The following is a 20,785-nucleotide window of genomic DNA, read 5'->3' as shown; positions in this document are numbered from 1 at the left end:
ATTTTCTTTCATTATTTATATCATGTACATACTTATAAAATATTTATAAAATACTTGTAAAATATAATTTGCGATTGTTTGTAACTCACAAATGACTGAACTTTTGATATTTTTATTAAGATCTGTACTTTGAGTTAATCCCAAGTTAGAATGTGGTTAAAATTGGTATAATTCTACAATAGTAGAGGAAAGTACCCGATTATGAGATACCGTATCTATTTTGTGTGATTGCCGGAAGTCTATGGGCAGAATTGAAAAATATAGTAGGTTATTTTGAAGGAAATTTAATAAGCTTTAAGATGCTAAAATGTAAAATTTAATTTAAATATTAATTTTGCTGAAAATTAGAAAAATGTGAAAAATGAGCTTTCAACAAAATCGTAAAAGTGTGCTCCTAATATGAGAGACCTCGGAAAATCGCTAATAAAGTGCAAAATACATGATATTGCAATTAAAAAACTTTATTTAAAGTTTTTGAAAGACAAATGTAATGGAGAAGCATATTTGCAACAATCGTAAACCCACTTATACTCAGTATTGTACCTAATCTTCCTTCTGTACCCTTCCCTCTCAAATCAAGGTCAGCACAGTCTTATAAATTCGTATAAACCTTTCCTTAACGTTAATATAGTATTTTCTCTTCTTTTATTACTATACAATAACTTTCATACTCCAGCAACCCAGGAGTATACCCTAAGTATCTCATGTTACGAGGGCTCTAGGAAGAAATCTCCCCGGAAAAATCCTCCCCGGAAATAAGTTCCCGGGAAAATCTCCCCGGAAAAAATCTCCCCCGGAAAAAATCTCCCCCGGAAGAAATCTCCCCCGGAAAAAATCTCCTCCGGAAAAAATCTCCCCCGGAAAAAATCTCCCCCGGAAAAAATCTCCCGCGGAAAAAATCTCCCCATCCAAAATTCCAGTACTACTGTATTTCAAATTGAGATGGCATTTTTAAAAGCCGTTACACTAGACTGTGCGACTTTATTTGATGCTTGTACATGTTATTATTCGGAACCGTCAACTGATTGTACTGTGTTTACTCATCGTCAGCAATATCACCTCGAATAACAGTAATCAGTCTGTTGTAAGTACTGGTAGCGATATTATCGTGCACCATGCCGCTCAAAAAGCAACAAGAGAAAGAATCAGCTGATTGCTGATGGTGAATTGTATTACAAGCATGGGGAGGGGTCTAATGGAAAAGTTATTTGGCGGTGTGTGCAGTATAAAACCGGGTGTCGGGGGATTTGTCACACGTCGTCGGAGTTACGCGATGGTACGTAAATTAATGTACTTAATGGCAGTATCGGAAAATTGTCATTACTCTTTTATTTTTTGCTTATTATAGGTATCATTTTGCATCAAACTGAGCACACAACTCACACTCCTAACGCTGCAGCAGTTGAGACAAAGCGCGTTGTTGCAAAATTACGGAAGAAAGCGGTGACAAGCAAGGAAGCATCATCGTCGTTAGTGGTGTCCGTGCTGGGTACGGTGTCGTCTCCTGTTGCTGCACAATTACCGAGTGCTGAGTCATTGAGTCGGACTGTCCGAGGAATCCGTCAAAGAAACAATCCTTTACCGCCTAATCCCAGGAAGAACACATTGTATGAAATACCAGAACACTTTCAAAAGACATTGAAGAGCGTGAAATTCTTGTTATTCGACTCTGAGGATATTAACAACAGACTGCTTATATTTGCTACGGAGGATAATCTGCAGGTGTTGCGAGAATGTGACATATGGTATTGTGATGGTACTTTTAAAGTAGTGCCTGAAATATTCGACCAACTGTACACCGTGCATGGGGAGGTGAATGGCAAAATTGTGCCTTTTGTATATGCGTTATGCCCTAATCGACGCAAGAGAACATATCAAACTCTGTTGCGGGTTCTAAAAGATGCTATTCCCGGGGTGGCCCCAAAAAATGTAATGTCGGATTTTGAGATGGCATTTTTAAAAGCCGTTACACTAGAATTTCCCGAGTGTGAAATCAAAGGGTGTTTATTCCATTTCGGTCAAGCACTTTGGCGTAGTATACAAGATCACGACCTTGCGCCATTGTACCGCGAGAGCAGCCGCGTAGCTCGTAATTTGCGAATGTTATTCGCATTGGCATTCGTTCCTTCCTGCGATGTCACTTACGCGTACGATGCTTTGCTGCAGTCGAAATTTTTCACGGATAATGAGAAAGATTTGAGAGGTTTTCTCGATTATTTTGAGCACACTTGGGTTGGCGTGTTAGGTCGTCGTAAAGTGCGACGCGGCGCAATGTTTGACATTTCTTTGTGGAACCACTACTCCTCAGTGATGGTGGCTGTTGCTCGTACCAACAATGCAGTGGAAGGATGGCACCAAGCACTAAATCGGAGAGCAAATGGTTCGCATCTCGTACTGTGGAAAATGATTGAGTTGCTTCAAGCAGAGCAGGGTCTCGTCGACGCTCACATTGCGCGCGCGAATGCTCACGCTCCTGCGAATGATAGAAACAAGCGCTACAAAGACAACGATGCGCGATTGAAGAGTCTCGTTGCAGCCTACAACCGACAGGATGTGTTACAATATTTGAAGAATGTCGCTGCCAATCTATCGTTATAAAAATGTGTTATGAATTATGTGTTATTTATCTTTGTTGTTAGTTACGCCGATTGTATTACGTTAATTGCGCTTTGTTGGATGCGTTGAAAATCCTGAGGAATGTTGCTGTCAATCTTTCGTTGTATTAAATTATCATGAGTTATGTATTTATTGTCTTTGTTTTTAGTTACGACAACTTTTTTAATTTATTTGCGCTTTGCTGGTTGCGTTAAACTTCTTGAGAAAAGTTGTCTTGCAAAGTATATGCGTGGGATTTTCACACGTGGAAAGTTGTAAACTCATGTGGCACCTCGCCTTGCGCGGAAAGTGTATGCGTGGAAGCAGTAGGTTCCGCCCCCCTGCGGGGGGCTCCACTATCATTAAACTATACACATAGTGTGCCTTGCAAAGTACGTGCGTGGGCTTTTCACACGTGGAAAGTTGTAAACCCATGTGGCACCTCGGTTTTTGCTGGGCACGGAAATTTTTTCCGGGGGAAATATTTTCCGGGGGAGATTTTTTCCGGGGGAGATATTTTCCGGGGGAGATTTTTTCCGGGGGAGATTTTTTGATGGGGAGATTTTTTCCGGAGAGATTTTTTCCGGGAACTGATTTCCGGGAGATTTTTTCCGGGGAACAAAACGTCGAGCACGTGTTACGAGCACCACGCCTTGCGGTTTCACGATCACCAAATCTAATCTCTACTACAATTGAGCAACTCAACATATCCCGTATTTTCCTATTAATACGACCTTACTCTATCGCTGCATGCAGAACTTATTGCCAAATATTTATTAATTATATAATAAACAAGGTTTAAAGACTCATATCCATGACACTTGACAACATCCAATTTCACAATTTCTTTCTCTGCAACGACTACACGCACGATCAAACAATGAATTTTTCACTAAATAGGTTTTACCCCAAAGGCAATAAGTTCATGGTGGAACCAACAGATAGGGCCTATTAGTTTAGCAGAAACCTCGCTGTCGCATATTAGGAGCCTATCTCATAATAGGGGACTTAATAATTAATTATTAAGAACATACCTAATCTATAAGTATAATATTTTCATAACTTAAAAATGCAGATTACCCTGTCAGTTTATATGCTTCCGTAAATCAAACAGAAACATACTATGGAGACATTAAAAGACACGATTAACAGTCAAACATTCTGACTGTTTTTATAGTAATAACCGCGTGATGAGTTTGCATCCGTTTTAGCATTTTTTTCCGGTCGTCTAGCATGTAAATGAACTACTTGGCCATTTATAAGAAAAACGTCGGTTACAATAAATACAGTTTTACTAAAATAAAGCAAAATAGGTTGAGTATATAATTACTCCGGCACAATTTTTTGCTATAGCAAAGAAAGGTTTAAAATATATTTTAAAAATATATGCGTGTACATGAAATAGAAGAAACGTTAACTTTAAAACGCTTGTTAGAATTTTCCAAGATGTTTTATATATTGAATATTTAAAGATACTTATAAATAAATAAATTTATTTAATTTTTTAGCATTAAATTATATATTTTTTCTACTATCTTTAGCTTTGGCTTAAGATATTAACAAATAAAAAATAAGGGTAAAAGAATAATTTAATTACTATTGATAGCCTATTTATTTATTTATTTTTTGCGCAAAATAAAAGATAGAAGGTAAAGTTTAAAATCTCTAAAAGATCTCACATGTTTTAAAGACTCAATTAAGATTTTCTTAAACTTAATTGTAAGATTGGAAAGACCGTCTTTTTATTTTTTTACCGTCAAGAAGGAGAAAAGAAAGCAGCGGAAATAGAAGTTATTTGAATTTTTTCTTTAAACTATAATATTTACTTTCGTTTTTACTTCCGTTCTCTATTTCCATTTTCACTTTTCTTGATTAATAATAATTACAGTGTTTTTTTTTTATTTTTCAACACATTTGTGTGCGCACTTATTTGAAACATCCAACATCACTTTCTTGCGCTTTAATCATACCTACAGCCTCAGACAATTGTCTCTTCACGATACTCATAGTTTATTGCGAGAAAAATCTCAACTTCGATTTGCTCTTTTCTTTAGTTAAGCTATCACAATTGTTAGATACAAAGGATAACATCATCTAAACGGAATCGTTTTAGCGGAATCGTTCAATCAGATCGTAAAGGGAGGGAAAGAATAAAGGATACAATTGTGAGAATCCTGAAAGATAGGTCAGTGCACATCGAAAGAAATAATGGAATCAAACCAGCCCACGGCGTGCGTATCAAGGATCTATATGCCGAAAAACCGTTTTTACGTAATTCCGGAAAAGGGAGGAAAATCTCGAATAAAACGAAAAGAGAATTAACGCATAATCGACCTACATTTTGAAATGAAATCTCTTGACTTTCCATTAACGACATTATTTTCAATCTTTTTGATCGTTGCTTTTTTGTGAGAAATTTTATCTTTGTTTTGAAATTAATAATTAAAATTCATTAATTAAACAAAATAACGTTTGCATCTTTAAATTTAAATTATAAAAATGTTTTAAAATATTTATATTGGTGTAAATATTTAATAAAAATGTTGCTAAAACTTTATTTTATTCATTGTGAAAAAGAGTTTTGATTTACCAAATATATAAAATATTCTTAATGTTTACCAGCATCTTTATTTATTTGGACAATTTATCATAATACAACATATTATTTATTACTTACAATATCTATATAGAGTTAATACCACAGTTTCTACATTTATTTATTAATTCTATTTTCTTATATTACGTATAACATTATATATAACTATACGAAATATCTGTTAATATTTTAACAACTTACGACTGTTTACTCTTGCTCAATTTAGACACGATGCGATTATAACAAAAATTAATGAGTAACTTTAATGCAAAGAATACACTTAACAATATTATCAAAAGATTAAAAACAGTAAAAACCAGAAATGCATAGACATCGATTAGATTTTGTTCCACCCAGCTTTGAGATCTCAGCGGCGTTGTTAAACTTCCATTTGGTTGACGAGCGGCGTGTTTAATGCTCCAAATAGCTAAATCTAATGGCGGTAATGGTCGATCCCGGAATTCGCTGGATAATCGTTTCATGTTTTTTGTATAACTGCACGAAAAATATTTTACCATTATAATTAATACAATATAAACTTAACTAAAGATAAAGCTACCCACACAGTAAAATATATTACCAAGATATCTAGAAGATATCTGAATAACGGAATATCTGATTGCGCAAGATATCATGAGAATATCTCAGAGACATCTCCATGATTATAAAAAGCCATGATAATTTTATCTCAGATATGATATCTGCATATATATATCGGATATCTATGCCTCATTTAAAAGCGATATGTTACATACAACTCAAATAGCAAGAAGAAAAGAATTCTTTTTAAATTCTTGATTTATGAAATTAATTGTTTTTCCGTATTTATTCTCTGTTCTAAAATGATTCTTAAGAGTTTAAAAGAAATTCATTTTTATGTCACCAATTCTGAGTTTTTCTTCAAATATAAAAAAGTTCTTTTCATAAGAATCCACAACAAATTCAAAATTATTATGCTTCGATACTATTCAAATATTTTGCATTTTACCATTTCTGCACTGTATGATATCTCGGAGGTATCACGAAAAATATTAAAGCCAAGTATCTCACAGACTCGCCTTTTATCCTAGTGCATAAGAATTTTTGCTTATAAGAAAATACTGGCGCATGTAGCCGCGTCGCGGCAGCGCATGTTACTAGCACTCGTCTGAGCGAAAATTTCTAAGTCCCTTCGCGGCATGTTGCTTTCGTGCCGCGGTCGTTACCTCCGGCGCAACCCCAGCAAAAGTTTTCTAAGTCCCCTCGCGGCGAGTTGCTTTCGCGCCGCGGTCGTTACCTCCGGCGCCGCCCGAGTGAAAATTTTCTAAGTTCCCTCGCGGTTTTTGCCGGGACAAATCAGTACGGCGTCCAAGTCCTCTCGGATTGTTTTATTGGCTATGAATAAACTTGAGTTGATCTTTATAAAATATAAGAGCTGACTCTAAATCGACCATATATTCGAATGCAAATATTGCAAAGATGTCTTTTTCAAAGATATAATATGATATCAAGTAATGATGTCCTGCAGATATTCTGTGAATATCTGAAAATAAGATATCTCAGATTTGACTTGAAATTGTAGGCATAAAAATATCTGACTATATCTCAGATATATTTTGCTGTGTGGGTAAATATAGGCAAACATATAAACAAAAAATAAAATTCTATCTTATATTTTATATTCTATATAATTTTATATTATTTTTTGGATATTATTTTTACAGGACTTTATATAAAACTAATTATACTATGTTAATTTAGACATTATTGGAGATAATTACATTGTGTTTATTTCTCAAATAATAATTGTTATATTAAAATATAATACCTTTTATTGTAAAATATTTCTTCAATTGCGTGTAGTACGGACTGCGTGGATAGAATTTTAAAATCCAAACGAATACCAACGCCTTTAGCCACTAATATTTCCGCATTGGACTTTTGATCCATAAAAAAAGGCGTTATAATCATAGGTATACCTTCCCAAATGGCTTCTTGCGTGCTGAGAAGACCACCCTGCGCCCAGAATGCTTTCACATTCTTATGAGCTAAACATAAAAATTTATTCTAACAAATTATGACTCTCAATTATTATAATCAAAATATGAAATTAATATATAAGCATTTTGTTAATTGTAAAAATTACATTTAAATTAATAACTAGTATTTTTTAATCCACATATTTTGTTGCCTGCAAATTATTTACAAATTTATTAGAAAAAAACTGACTTTTTTATAACAAGATTATATTATAAAATGTAATTGTATAATTAAAAAAAAAAAAAAAAATTATCGTAAGTATACAAAGCTATAAAATAAAATAAAATTGTTTAGGCATTACGAACTACAAAATAACTAATTGTAAATGAGTTTAATTGCAAACAAGAACAATAATTGATTTTTTGTACCGTATATATTTTTAAAATTGAGTTTTCACTATGATAAGTAATATGTGTAAGAATTGTTCAATCCATAAACTAATTATAAGCGCGATGCGTTTGTGTAAATCTATCGCGATATTTTACTAAAATACTTGAATGGTGATTTTAATAATATAAAAACGTATAAGTAATTTTCGCAATTACAAATCTCATTCTACTTAAAGGAATCCTATAGTCAATATAGTGGAGGCCGAACTTCCTTGACGTCGGTAATGTCAACATTTCTAATCCTGTTTTCTATGTTATATATCTAGAGTTCTTCTAGTAAGAGTTAGGACACCGTCCGTTATTAACAGGGAATTATGCGAACGATCCAGAGAGACAGCCTCCCCACTCTTGTACTTCAGAATGTGCTTTGTCTCACTCCCACTAACTTCTCCCCTGTTAATGGCGGTAGTCAGACAGAACGTTCCAAAAAAATATCCCACGACAGAACATCCCACGACTGGCCACGACAATATGTCCAAAAAAATATCTCCGTGACAAAATATCCTGCGACAGGACGTCCACGCGAAACGAGGAGCCACATGGGTTTACAACTTTCCACGCGTGGAAAGCTTACGCATGTACTTTGAAGGCACACTATGTGTCTAGTTTAACAATAGTGGAGCTCTCCGCAGGGGGGCGGAACCTACTGCCTCCACGCATACACTTTTCACGCGAGACGGAGCCACATGGGTTTACAACTTTTCACGCGTGGAAAGCCCACGCATGTACTTTGAAGGCACACTATGGCTGCTTTCGGTTTGGGCGCTCACGCGCTGTAAGCATCATTCTATCTTCGTTGCACATCGAATATCAAACGAAGCTAGAGTGATGCTTACAGCGCGTGAGCGCCCAAACCGAACGCAGCCTATGTGTTTAGTTTAATAATAGTGGAGCCCCCCTCAGGGGGGCAGAACCTACTGCCTCCACGCATACACTTTTCACGCGAGACGAGGAGCCAAATGGGTTTACAACTTTTCACGCGGGAAAGCCCACGCATGTACTTTGAAGGCACACTATGTGTCTAGTTTAATAATAGTGAAGCTCCCCGCGGGGGGCGGAACCTACACTGCCTCCACGGATACACTTTTCACGCGAAACGAGGTGTCACATGGGTTTGTGGTCATATATTAGTATGTACGCATGTGCTAATGTAATACCGTAATAGAACCGACAATGACATATATATTTATTTGCTGATTATATCGTGGGTATTTTGTCGTGGGAAATTTCGTCGAGGGTACATTTTGTTTTGGAACGTTTTGTCGTGGGATGTTCTGTTGCGGGATATTTTTTTTTGGGACGTTCTGTTACGGATCCGTTAATGGCGGACGATGTCTTAAGGGGATTCTATAGTGGCGGTAGTTACCGACATTTTTTCATTTTAAGGAATCTTTGAATTGGCTTTACAAAATTGCAAGTTTTTGGTCTAGAATTAAGGTACGCACAAAAATCTACATCGCGTTATACGATTTCATATCGGGAACGAAAAAAAATTAAAAATTTTACTAATTTGGGCACATACAACTGTCATCTGACGACAATAACAAAATTACTGCAGTTTATACATATATAATGACACCAAGGCGACGTAGGGACAACATGTAGGAACAATATCGTGTAAATAAAACTAAGATTCAACGTCTAGAAAAAAAGATTTTGTAAAATGAAGTTTTATTAAGCAAAAGCACATTCAGGTTGATAGGATAAGCAGTATTGCGTGTAGCGAGAGATGGCGCAGCAATCGAACAAAGACAGATGCCCCTCGTTAGACAAGGACAGATATAGATATATAACATAAAAAACAGGATTAGAAATGTTGACATTACCGACGTCGAGGAAGTTCGGCCTTCGCTATAGGATCCCCTTAACTCTTACTAGAGGAACTCTAATACATCTATATCTGTCCTTGTCTAACGGGAGGCATCTGTCCTTGTTCGATTGCTGCGCCATCTCTCGCTACACGCCATACTGCTTATCCTATCAACCTGAATGTGCTTTTGCTTAATAAAACTTTATTAGAGAAAATCTTTTTTTCTAAACGTTGAATTTTAGGTCTATTTACACAATATTGTTGCTAAATGTTGTCTCTAGTCCGCCTTGGTGTCATTTTATATATATAAACTGCAGTATTTTTGTTATTGTCGTCAGATGACAGCTGTATGTGCCCAAATTAGTAAAATTTTTAATTTTTTTTTGTTTCCGATATGAAATCGTGTGTCGCGGACTAGATTTTTGTGCGTACTTTAATTTTGTAAAAGAATTTTGCAATTCTGTAAAGCCAATTCAAAGATTTCTTAAAATAAAAAAATGTCGGTAACTACTGCCACTATATAGGATCCCCTTAATGCTATTTCTAAGATAACACAAAACAATAATATCTAAAAATTGAATTTTATAGATTAACATTCTAATCGTTAATAAAAAATTACAAGTAAGTCATAAAAGTAAACTTGAATACGTATAACAGTTTTTTAAAGAAATGTATAATAAATAATTAAACATATGTATATTGAAATATATATATATATATATATATATATATATATATATATATATATATATCATGTTTTATGATTTTCGTATTTTTCTAAAAATCGAGAAACGTACACAGAACTTCTCGTTGCGGTATCCATTTCACAGTCATTACATTTTCCGGTATTTTAAATGGCACTTTAGCTTTAGCATCTAGCTTCCAAAGCACTCGTTGCTTTAGTTTTGACAAAGCCAATACTATGCTCTTAATCTTGTTCAGTTCAACAGTTTTCCATTTTAAATTTGTTCCTAACGATATTACGATGACTCCGGTCTTTGCTCCATCAAGAAATATCCGCACATCCTGCAAAATAATGATAAAAACATTTAATAATGTACGAAAATATTATCTTAATTTCCAAAACAGCTCAAAAGTAAGCAATACATTAAGAAAACGTATTATTCTATAAGCAAAAAGCAACGTAAAGCAGACCAGAGTTGCTTGTCTCATGGGATAGTTGTCACATGTTTCTGGATTTCAATTACTATTATATAAGTGCTGTTGTATTGCGACTTCGTAAGCGTATATGTTAGGCAGTGTTTCTCACAATCACGTCGTATGCGTGATTTGGGACGCGTGATGTAACATTTTTCTGTGTTATTTTGAGAATTACTGTTTCCTGTATTGGTAAAATAAATTTTTCGAATTTCACTTAATTGTTAATAGAAGACACAAGATTGAGAAAATTATATGTTTTGTTAAGTTCTTTTAAAACTTTATATTTGTAATAGGTTCTGTGAAAAGAAATTGTAAGTCCGAGAATGTTCTAATGTTTTTGATCACGATCTTGTTAAAATTCTGTTTCCTTAGTATACACAATTTATTTGCTAATATTGGAGCTATATATTTGCTACTTTTTAAGTAATAACAAGAACAATTATTCTTACCTCAGAATATGTTACCACTACGTCTCCAACAATCGGTTGCACGACCTGAACATGCAATCCTCCAGTCTCCAGAGCATTCGGTGGCAATGGAATCCCAGGCTCGAATGCACAATAACTATTGATTAATACGATATTAATACTGTCTTTTTCTATTTCATGTAATGGCTGGATTGAGTGGCCTATGTATTCTTCGGCGAGCCGTTGAACGATAGGCAAGAAATAATAGTGTCTCATAAAATCGTCCGCGATAAAATACAGAGTATTCCACGTTCTCTGCCACAAACCTACGGGTTTTGCAATATCTGAACTTGCATAAGGTCGAACAGTTGAGTAACTTGGACCACCGATATAATCCTTGAGCCATGGTGCAGCGCCTAACGGAATAAAGCCAACTATGGGTGGCTTACCTTTAGCAACCTGTAAAGAATACTTACACTAAAAAAAAATACTTAAAAATTTATTTGTGAAATAAAAGCTTTATTTCACAAAAGGTTTATTTCTATGAAATAAACCTATATTCCACAAATAAATTTTTAAGTATTTTTTTTTCTTAGTGTACAGGGTGACAATGGCAAAGTTGCTAAAACTAAGTAGCTATTATTTGTGAATAATTAAGAAGAAATAATTGAATTAATTAAATATTACTCTATAACAAAAAATCCGTTATTTTATTAGCACACAATGCAAAACATTAATGCATAATTCATGTCGTTGTATCTATCATCATTTTAATCATCTTATAAAATAAGTTATATAATTTTATATACATATAGTTCCAACTTCTCTTAGATTGTATTCTACAATCCATAGAGAGAGGGCCGCGAGAATTTTTACATTCTTATATTTTTTTTCTTATGTATATTACAACTTAAAAATGCCATTTATTTCAACTAATAAGCGATAATAAAAGTTATCATTGATTGAACAATGACTAAATACTTTCAAAGCTGCAGTACAATGCCGCAAACAAAATTTGACTTACAAAACAATTTCAGTCGCTTAAAAATGCGACGGACTAAATAATTACAGTTTACTAAATATACATCGCTTATCTTTACCTTCCACAGTCCATACAAACATTGATGTAGAGTAACGTCTTGCACTATGACATCAAACTTAACAGTCTTGATCATTTCTAAAAGTTCTTTCGCTGCATTAGTTTTTATCACTCTGTCACATCCGTAGATGGCCCATTGATATGTAACATACGCCATATGAAATGCATTGTATTTTTCCCACTGTGCCGGACCATAATCCTCGTATTTATCGGAAGAATTCATAAGACCTTCAAAAACCTGAAAACGGTGCTTTTTATTTTAGGAGAAAAAGACATGTAGAACTTAATAAATTAGAATTCTCGAAAGTATATTAATCTTACATAAAATATAAAACAATATTTAAAAAAACAACTTATATTCTTTCGCATTTGTGTTTTAAAAATTGTAAATAATAGATGCATATTCAGAATATTTTTGAGTCTTGTAATACATATGTACTTACGGCGTATGTCAAGTTCTGTGCGAGTTTACCCTCGACCTTAGTCTTGAGTGTGCTCACTGCGTGTACTTGATGGCCTTCGCGAAGCAATCCTTTGACCAAATTCGTCGCCCAAATGTGATGACTGGTCGATGGAAGAGATTGCAGGAGTAAAATCGACAGCGGTTTCGACGATGTCATGAGGCCCATTAAAATACAACAAACAAGGTGAAATAAGATGGTACAACTTGTCATTGTTGGTACGAACGTGAAAGTCTCTCGCGTGATCTTCCGATCAATTCCAGAAACCATATATTAGTATATACGAGTCCAGCACTACATTTTTCTACTCTTCGTTTCAAGTTAATAGTCCTTTTGACGTATACTAATAAGCACAAAATTAACAGTAAGTAACAGATAAACTTGAAATTACGTAATAACTGGCAATTGTCGACATTTTCTCGATAACTTACAAGAAAACGTAAGTAACTAGAAACCCAAGTATTCCTATCCCGATATTTTAAATACAATAGATGTTTAAATACAAATAGATTATTTTTGGATATTCTAGAACGTATGATCAGTAATATGTATTATAATAAAAAACACGTATTTTTTTCATAAGTAATTTTATGCACATTTATGAAACACACCTTTGAAGAAAATTGACTTTTATGTTTCGACTTTCTAAGTGAATATCAGCGATACAACAGTAGGTATGCAAAAATATTTTAAACAAGACTTTAATAGTCTCAAAAGTACTTTATAACAATGTATTTAGATTTTTTGAAAAATACAATGTTATAATTTTTAAAATATCTCCACCATCTATTATATTTAAAAATTTTATATTTTTTTCAATTAAATTGAAGCTTATTTAAAGATAAGTTTAATCATGTAGAAAGTAATAAAATTATTTTTTAAAAATATACTTTTTAGAAATAAACTATAAAGATATAATGTATCTATTTATAATATACATATGTACTATTTATATAATATATATGTACTGTATATCTAATAGTATATCTAAAAGTATATCTAATATAACTAATATATCTAATATATTTATATTGTATATCTAAAAATATCTAATAAACATATACTGTATATATGCACATTATCTGTAACTGCCTTATATACCCACTATTTGCTTTATCAGCTTCTTTTGTTTTTTTTTACAATTCTAATGCAATGAATAGAATGCATATTCAGCACACAGTCATGAATAATTTTTAAGTATACTAATACATGAAAAAAAAAGATTTGCTACTATATATAGCAAATCTATTCGTTAAACATGGGACAACAAATATTTTTTGCAGCAAACGCTATTAATTTTGCAATAATAGTAAAACCTTTTGTTGCAATAGCAAAAGTTTTGCTAAACCTTTTGCTACTTATGTTAGTAATAAGTTGCAAAAAGATTATGCTACTAGGTATTGCTAAATTATAGCTCTTACAGCAAAAAAAATGTTAGTTATTCCTATAGTATCAAATCCTTTTCTTTTCGTGTATTATATACTATAATTATATACTAATAATAGCAATACATTTATGAAAGTAGTAAAATAAAAGTTAACTGATCCAATGACAAATAAACCGAATATTAGTTTGTCATCAAAGTTTATTCGAAAAAATAAAAAATTATTTAGAATAATACAAGGTTACACAGTAAAAAATAAAACGTAATTTTAACATTTTTTACATATCCCAGAAAATCCACTCTAAATTTTAAGTTAAAATGACTCATTCATCATGTGTTACTTGTTGACAACTTAAAAATTTTAATTAATTGACACTACTTTACATTCATATTAGTTTTTTTTACTTTATTTTTCAAGTTATATTAACATAATATTAATTATTTTACAGATTTTACTTAAATTATGTGTAATAGAAATATTTAATTTTAGTAAATTTAATTATTTTGTATGTCAAAGTTTACGATTATTTGAAAATTTACGTTTAACTTTTGTTTATGTGTTAAAATAACTTTAAAACATGTTTATTTTTTAAAGTAATTGTGTTAAAAAAACTTAAAATAATATTGAATTTCTAAATGACATATATAAAGTGTTAAGTTATCACGTTGACATAAATGTAACACATAAAAATGTTAAGAAAAAAATAACATAATAGCTGTTGTATGTTAATTTTACATTGAAATAATATTCAATTAATCTTGGTAACACAAGAAAATTTTAACATATGGATTGCTATGTACACACGCTTTTTTACTGTGTATAGAATTAAATGCATTGTTAACGCAATATACACTTCTATATAATATAATTTTGATTTATAATCTTTACCTAAGCTTTCTTTTTTAAATCTTTCATATATGTTCTTTTTCAAATTTTCCTTCAATTTTCTTACTTATTAAACCTTCCGTTTTATTTGTTTTTAATTTTTTTATTTCTTTTTTTCTCTTCGGCTCAGAAGATCCTGCAGTGACAGGCGAACTTCTTCGATGTCGATAATGTCAACCTTTCTAATTTTGTTTTCCCTATATCTGTCTTTGTCTAACGAAATGACATCTGTCCTTGTTCGATTGTTCGCCATTTCTCGCAAAATTCGGCAACTAAGTATTGTTGCTGCTCTTCTTGTCATCCTGCATCCGTATTTGCATTACTAAAATAAAATTTTGATGGATTTTTTTTGTACGCATTAAATCTTACTTCTACTTGCACGATATTATTCCTACATTCCCAAACATTATGTATGTATAAACTGCAGAATTTTTGTTTTAAGCCAAATATTGTCGTCAGGTGACAGCTGTATGTGCCCTAATAAGTAATATTTTTAATTTTTTCGTGTTTTTGATAAAAAATCGCGTTTGTTACCCTAGATTTTTGTGCGGACTTTAATTCTGTAAAAGATTTTTGCAATTCTATAAAGCCAGTTAAAAGATCTATCTAAAAATGATAATGTCGGTAAATCATACGGCTGCAGGATCCCCTTAAAAAGAAAATTTATTTTACTAAAGTTAATTGTTTATCCCTTTCTAAAAAAGACGTGCAAAGTCGATACTCGAATGTATCGCGGTTATTGTTGCTTCTTTTCCGCGATGCCGATTGGTTCTCTCGCTGTGCTTACTTCATGAGCAGCTGTCATCGTATATTTTGACAGTTGTGTGTAATGTTAAAGCTAAATAGCGCGCGCGAAGCGCGCGTCTGTAGTGTCTAGTCTCCTTTCTCCTTTTTCTAAAAAGAGCATGTCATCGAATATCGATACTCGAATCTATCGAAGTATTAATTGTTGTCGCTTTTCCGCGATGCCGATTGGTTTTCTCTCTGCGCTTACTTCATGAGCGGCTGTCGTGGCATATTTTGACAGTTGTGTGGTTAACAGTGTAATTAATAATAACAGTAAAATATCAAAAATAAATAGCGCGCGCGTAGCGCGCCTCTGTGATGTCTAGTATACAAAATATTACATATAATATAACATCTAAAAAATGTTAACTTTAAGCGTGAGAACTCATGCGCGTTGTCCAAGTAACTGACGCCTCTCCTCTTCTGTCACTCTGAACTGACCGAAAAATTCATCAAATCGCGTACTTTACACAAGTATTTCTCGAAAATAAATATCGCAAGGGTATTGACACTTATATCGCATATTATTTCTATTTTTATGGAGCATCATATACTAGTTTTTCAAAAACATTTAGAGAAAAATTTTTTTACAATTCATTATAACGTCTGTTTCACAATAACTCGAAATAGTAATCCCATGTTAAAAGTTGAAACTTTGAAACTCAGTATTTCGATTTTTAATGCCGCAAAAGGTACTAAAATTTATACCACGCATAAAGCACACCTAAATTAACGTATATTCACTTCAAGAAAATTGAGAAAAAATCGATTTTTCGGAGAACGGTGCTTTGTTTGAATAAATTTTTTAATTTTTTTTTACTATTTTGTACATTTAATTCTTGTACAAAATAGTAAAATTGTACAATTATACAAAAGTTCATATTTCGATAACTCATTATCGATACATTTATGCATCGCCGATATAATTATATATATAATTACGTTTGATAATGTAGAAATCTTTAATACACAGCAATGTCAATGATATACAAATTTATACAATGTTGACAATATAGAAATTTTCGAGCTTACTGATGATAGCTTATTACCATCTGCACGCAAATCAGGAAATAACGCGCAAACATTTCATTTAATCGATAAAGAGTGTTGCAAAGAGTGTTGAATATATATTTTGTGCAAGCCTCGGGTAAATCCACGGAGAGCACAAACGAGGTATGAAACTCTGGCTGATAAATTTGAGTTGCGAATAGATTGGTCAGAAATCGATCGATTTGCAACTCAAAATCGATACACGAAGATATCGATCAATACAATAAGAGCGTTAAAGCAAATGATTTAAATTTACAATACAATACAGCAAGGAAATGTTTATTACAGTTATATTATGACTAGAGAAAAAAGTATATTATTATAAAATCGACAGATATAAACAAATACAGACATATCCTCAAATGCAAGTTAAGAGAATTCAAAAAATACTAATAACTGTAAAAAATTTTTATAAAAATTTTAATAAACAATATTATTTAATTTAATACAAAAAGAAGAACTTTTATTTAACAAAAAATATTAAAATATTTCTAATATCTACCATATTAATTTATACAATTGGTTTTTCCATTGAATGCAATACAACATAGTATTAATTACAATATTTATGCAATTAATATTACATTTTCTATATTTGTATAATAACTTTTTAGATCCACATTAGATGTAGTAACTATACGCAATGTTTGATAATATTTCAACAGCTTAAGCTTGTTTGCCTTTGCGCAATTTAAATGTAGGCGTATTAATAATCCATCGAAGCTCCATAAAACACATATGGTTGAGCTATATGACGTCTAAAATACATCTATCAATACGTCTAATGAAGATCTAATGGAGGTGTGAAATGCGGAACTATGGATGTCTATTAGACATCCATTGAACGTTACATGGATATGTCTAATGGAGGTTCTGAATCTCCATGATGGACGTCTATTAGAGGTTTTTGTTTTCTGTGGGTGTCATCATCAGTATCTTCTAAATATAGAACCATATAATTGTTTATATGTAATTCTATTCCTCTAGCTCTATTCTGCATAGAGCTATTAAAATAATATAATGTAACCACGGCCTTAGACCGTGAGTGTAACAGTTAACAATATACATATAAACTTACGGCGCAACTAAAGATAAAGTTGAATATGGGAAAACACATAAACAGAAATTAAAATTTTATAATATATTATTTTTTGAACATTATTTTTATAGTACTTTATAAAACTAATTGTACTATGTTAATTTAGACACTATTGAAGATAATTATATTATGTTACGTTTTATTTTTCAAATAATAAATATTACATTAAAATACAATACCTCTTGTTGTAAAATACATCTTCAATTACGTATAGTACGGACTGCGTAGATAAAGTCTTGAACTATGTGCGATATCGTTTTCAGAACCCGTTGCTTTCTAAGTAAAAAAATTTTTCCTATTTCGAATTAATGATTAAATTCATTGATTAAACAAAATAATGTATCTATAAATTCAACCTATAACAACTTTTTAACCCTCGGAGAACACCTATTTTTTCATTCACGGAGAACACTGGGTCAATCCGACCCTACACACACTTTGATCGTCCACCATTTTAAATTGACGAGTGCGATCTGTTACGTCCGGCGAGGGGCGCATTTATATAAAACATGAATAAGACGATATAGCTCCCAGGATACACAATTGGATACACAAGGCAATTGGGCGAAAACCGGCGGTTTAGTAGCACCAAATTATATATTTAACACAAATTCAAAATTTCACATGCAACGCTTTCTTAGCGTCAAAATTATTATTAATGCAATAGATATAAACGGTAAAGAAATTAAAACATAATCGTTTACTAAGCAAGAGTCACCTTCCGTTGTTACAATAAAATCGCGAGAAACGAACGGTGAAGAATTAAGACGGTTGTTACGTTCGTGGCGGGACGCGATAGCGGTGATAAAGCGCTGCTCGGGCCGAGCAGAAGAACAGGCGGGCGCTTTTGCGACGGTATAATGGAGAGTGGCGCGAGGTTGCGACTTACGAGGTTTTGTTTACTTGAAGGTCTGATCGAAGGTCGTTGTCGTTGTCGTTGTCGAATGGAACTGCTACCTAGCGAATAGCCCGTGGTACGCACCTTCAGACTGGTTATCTGAGGATCTCGAGGGGCGCTTGCACTGACTCTATTCGACGGAGTCCTCACTGACTCTAATTTGAAATATACTCTAAGTCTGTGAGATTGAGATAAAATGGCGTGAAGTTAACTGTTAAAAAATTTGCGGCACACAAGAAGTGCCCGCGTCTCGAGGCAGGGCCTTATATTGCTGAGCGCGGTGTGGTACGGGGGTAGGGGAAGGGCCTACGGGTCGTGCGTATCAAGTGCAAGCGTCGCTCGGTACGGAATTCTTCCCTTGCTTCCTATCGTTAGTAACTACGGATAAATTTGAACAGAAAACTTAATTACTACGCAGGGTCGCTTCTACTTCAATTTAACCAATGATCCTAGAATTCTTAGGTAGCCTCTAGCGCGGGAGAAGGCGAGCGGTTAGCGTCGGTGCTGTCGCTGTTGTTGCTGTCGTTGCTGATGCACATCTGTTATCATTTCTGATAATAATTCGTAATTGATTCCAAATTTCTTTACTGTAACTCAAAAGGAGTTTGTAATTAATTATTTCTAGCGGTTAGAAGCGAGGCGTATTCGCCGTGGGAAGGTGCTGATGACAGCATCCGTATCGAGGTAACCGGCTCGGGTGAGCGTGAGAGCGTCTGGCTCTCCGCGCGCCTTCTCGAAACTGCTGACAGTATGCATTTCTTAATATTATTATTAATCTATTGCCAAGCCTACAAAAAGTTATTAGGTATTGACTACCAAAAATTATACGCCCGAGATACCCACTTTAGGGGTATTCGCAAGGGTCAGCTCGACCGTAGTGCAATGGAAGAGCCTCGCCCTGGAGGAACCGCCTTCATGATCACGGTAGCCTCTGCGCCAGGTAAGTATTTGTGCCTCTGTTGCACTGTGACTCCTCGCCCTGTCTCAATGGTGCTACATGCAATCTCCGTTGTATTTACACGGATCGCGGGCTGCATCTAGCTCACATAACCAGTCAGTGTAATTGCATGTTTATTACAACTATCCCTGAGACGGTGTGATAATCGTGTGTATGTTGTCGGGTGTGTGCGGAGTGGTCTATTATGGTGTCATACGTATAAGAGGCCATCGTTACCGTTACACCGGTTATAAATAAAAATTATGAGAAGTTAACGAAATTTATTCGAGGAGTACATGCGATGCGTGTGCCGAAACTTAAACTGCGATAGCGTCGTATACGTGTGGTAGCTTTTTTACTTCATGGCTGTATTGTCATGGAGGCGGCTGGCTCAGAGTTACGCCCATTAATATACGTTAATAAAGATTAATCAATCTACAGCGTGCCCTGTCTCCTGGTGTGCGGTGGCTGCCGGAGAGCGGGCAATGGTCCGGTCCAGTATCCGCGCGCGGGAGATGTACGGTGGGGGCTCCTTACCCTAAGCCGACCAATAAGCAGGCGGGGTCGTTGGCGCGGAAGTCACCTCGGCCGACGACTCGTGACTTCAGGCTGGTCGCCACGGCGAGCAAGGTCATGGGTGGGTTGCGAAACCCTTGGCCCCATCCGTCCGTGGAGCCCCCCGCTTGGCAGCACCCGCTGCGGTGCCCCGGGTGTCGGAGCCTGGGGACCTCTGAAAGCCCACGGTGCGTCGGCCCCTTGATGGGCCCCGCCCGTGGGTGTGTAAGAGGCTGGAGACCAGTGCCCTTGTTGATAATTCCGGAGGCCCAAGTTATAGTTACCTCCCCTGGGGGAACTCGGGGGCGTCGGTCGGTCGGATGATTTCCGGTCGGCCGGTGAAGGCACGCACCAGGTGATAGAGCCGCAACGGGAAGTGGGATTGAACCGAGATGAGCAGTAATAATTTTAACCCCCCCACAATGAGTTTAGGGAGTGAGCGAGGCAACAACCGGGGGCCTTAAACAGGCCCTTGGAGGGGTTGCAACGAGGATGGAGTCTCGCCAGCGCCGCAGAGTGCGGGGACTGAAATGGAGGCAGAGAATACGGCGAAATCAACGCCGGCAAACAAGCCCTCCAGGACTATTAAGTCCGTGAAGGAACCTGCGCGCATCAGAACTAGGCAATCTACGCAGGACAACCGCGTGAAAAGC

The 20,785-nt window shown here is 34.7% G+C and overlaps 1 protein-coding gene and 1 non-coding gene across 4 annotated transcripts; both read right to left on the bottom strand.

Moving 5' to 3' along the window:
- Positions 1-5,221: 5,221 nt before the first annotated feature.
- On the bottom strand, positions 5,222-13,550 carry LOC112452110 (UDP-glucuronosyltransferase 2B1-like). 3 transcript variants are annotated; one of them, XM_025012169.1, is made up of 7 exons: positions 13,506-13,550; positions 12,520-12,880; positions 12,078-12,314; positions 11,020-11,436; positions 10,207-10,435; positions 6,999-7,218; positions 5,222-5,686 (listed from the first exon to the last, which is right to left on the bottom strand). In XM_025012169.1, exons 2-7 carry the CDS (start codon positions 12,805-12,807, stop codon positions 5,389-5,391), a joined length of 1,689 nt encoding a protein of 562 aa, XP_024867937.1. In that variant the 5' UTR covers positions 12,808-12,880; positions 13,506-13,550; the 3' UTR covers positions 5,222-5,388. The 3 variants fall into 3 exon arrangements, with proteins under 3 accessions (XP_024867937.1, XP_024867939.1, XP_024867938.1); XM_025012171.1 differs by lacking the exon at positions 13,506-13,550 and adding an exon at positions 13,149-13,294; XM_025012170.1 differs by lacking the exon at positions 13,506-13,550 and adding an exon at positions 12,969-13,045.
- Positions 13,551-19,430: 5,880 nt separating this feature from the next.
- Positions 19,431-19,588, bottom strand: LOC112452115. The gene has a single exon (XR_003040455.1). It is a non-coding gene; the product is annotated as a U1 spliceosomal RNA (small nuclear RNA).
- Between the last annotated feature and the right edge of the window lie 1,197 nt (positions 19,589-20,785).

Source organism: Temnothorax curvispinosus, unplaced genomic scaffold, assembly GCF_003070985.1.
Source record: "Temnothorax curvispinosus isolate PA1 unplaced genomic scaffold, ASM307098v1 QBEX01002956.1, whole genome shotgun sequence".
NCBI lineage: Eukaryota > Metazoa > Arthropoda > Insecta > Hymenoptera > Formicidae > Temnothorax > Temnothorax curvispinosus.
The sequence above is the reverse complement of the archived record's forward strand: the minus strand, read 5'-3'. Positions and strand labels throughout refer to the sequence as shown.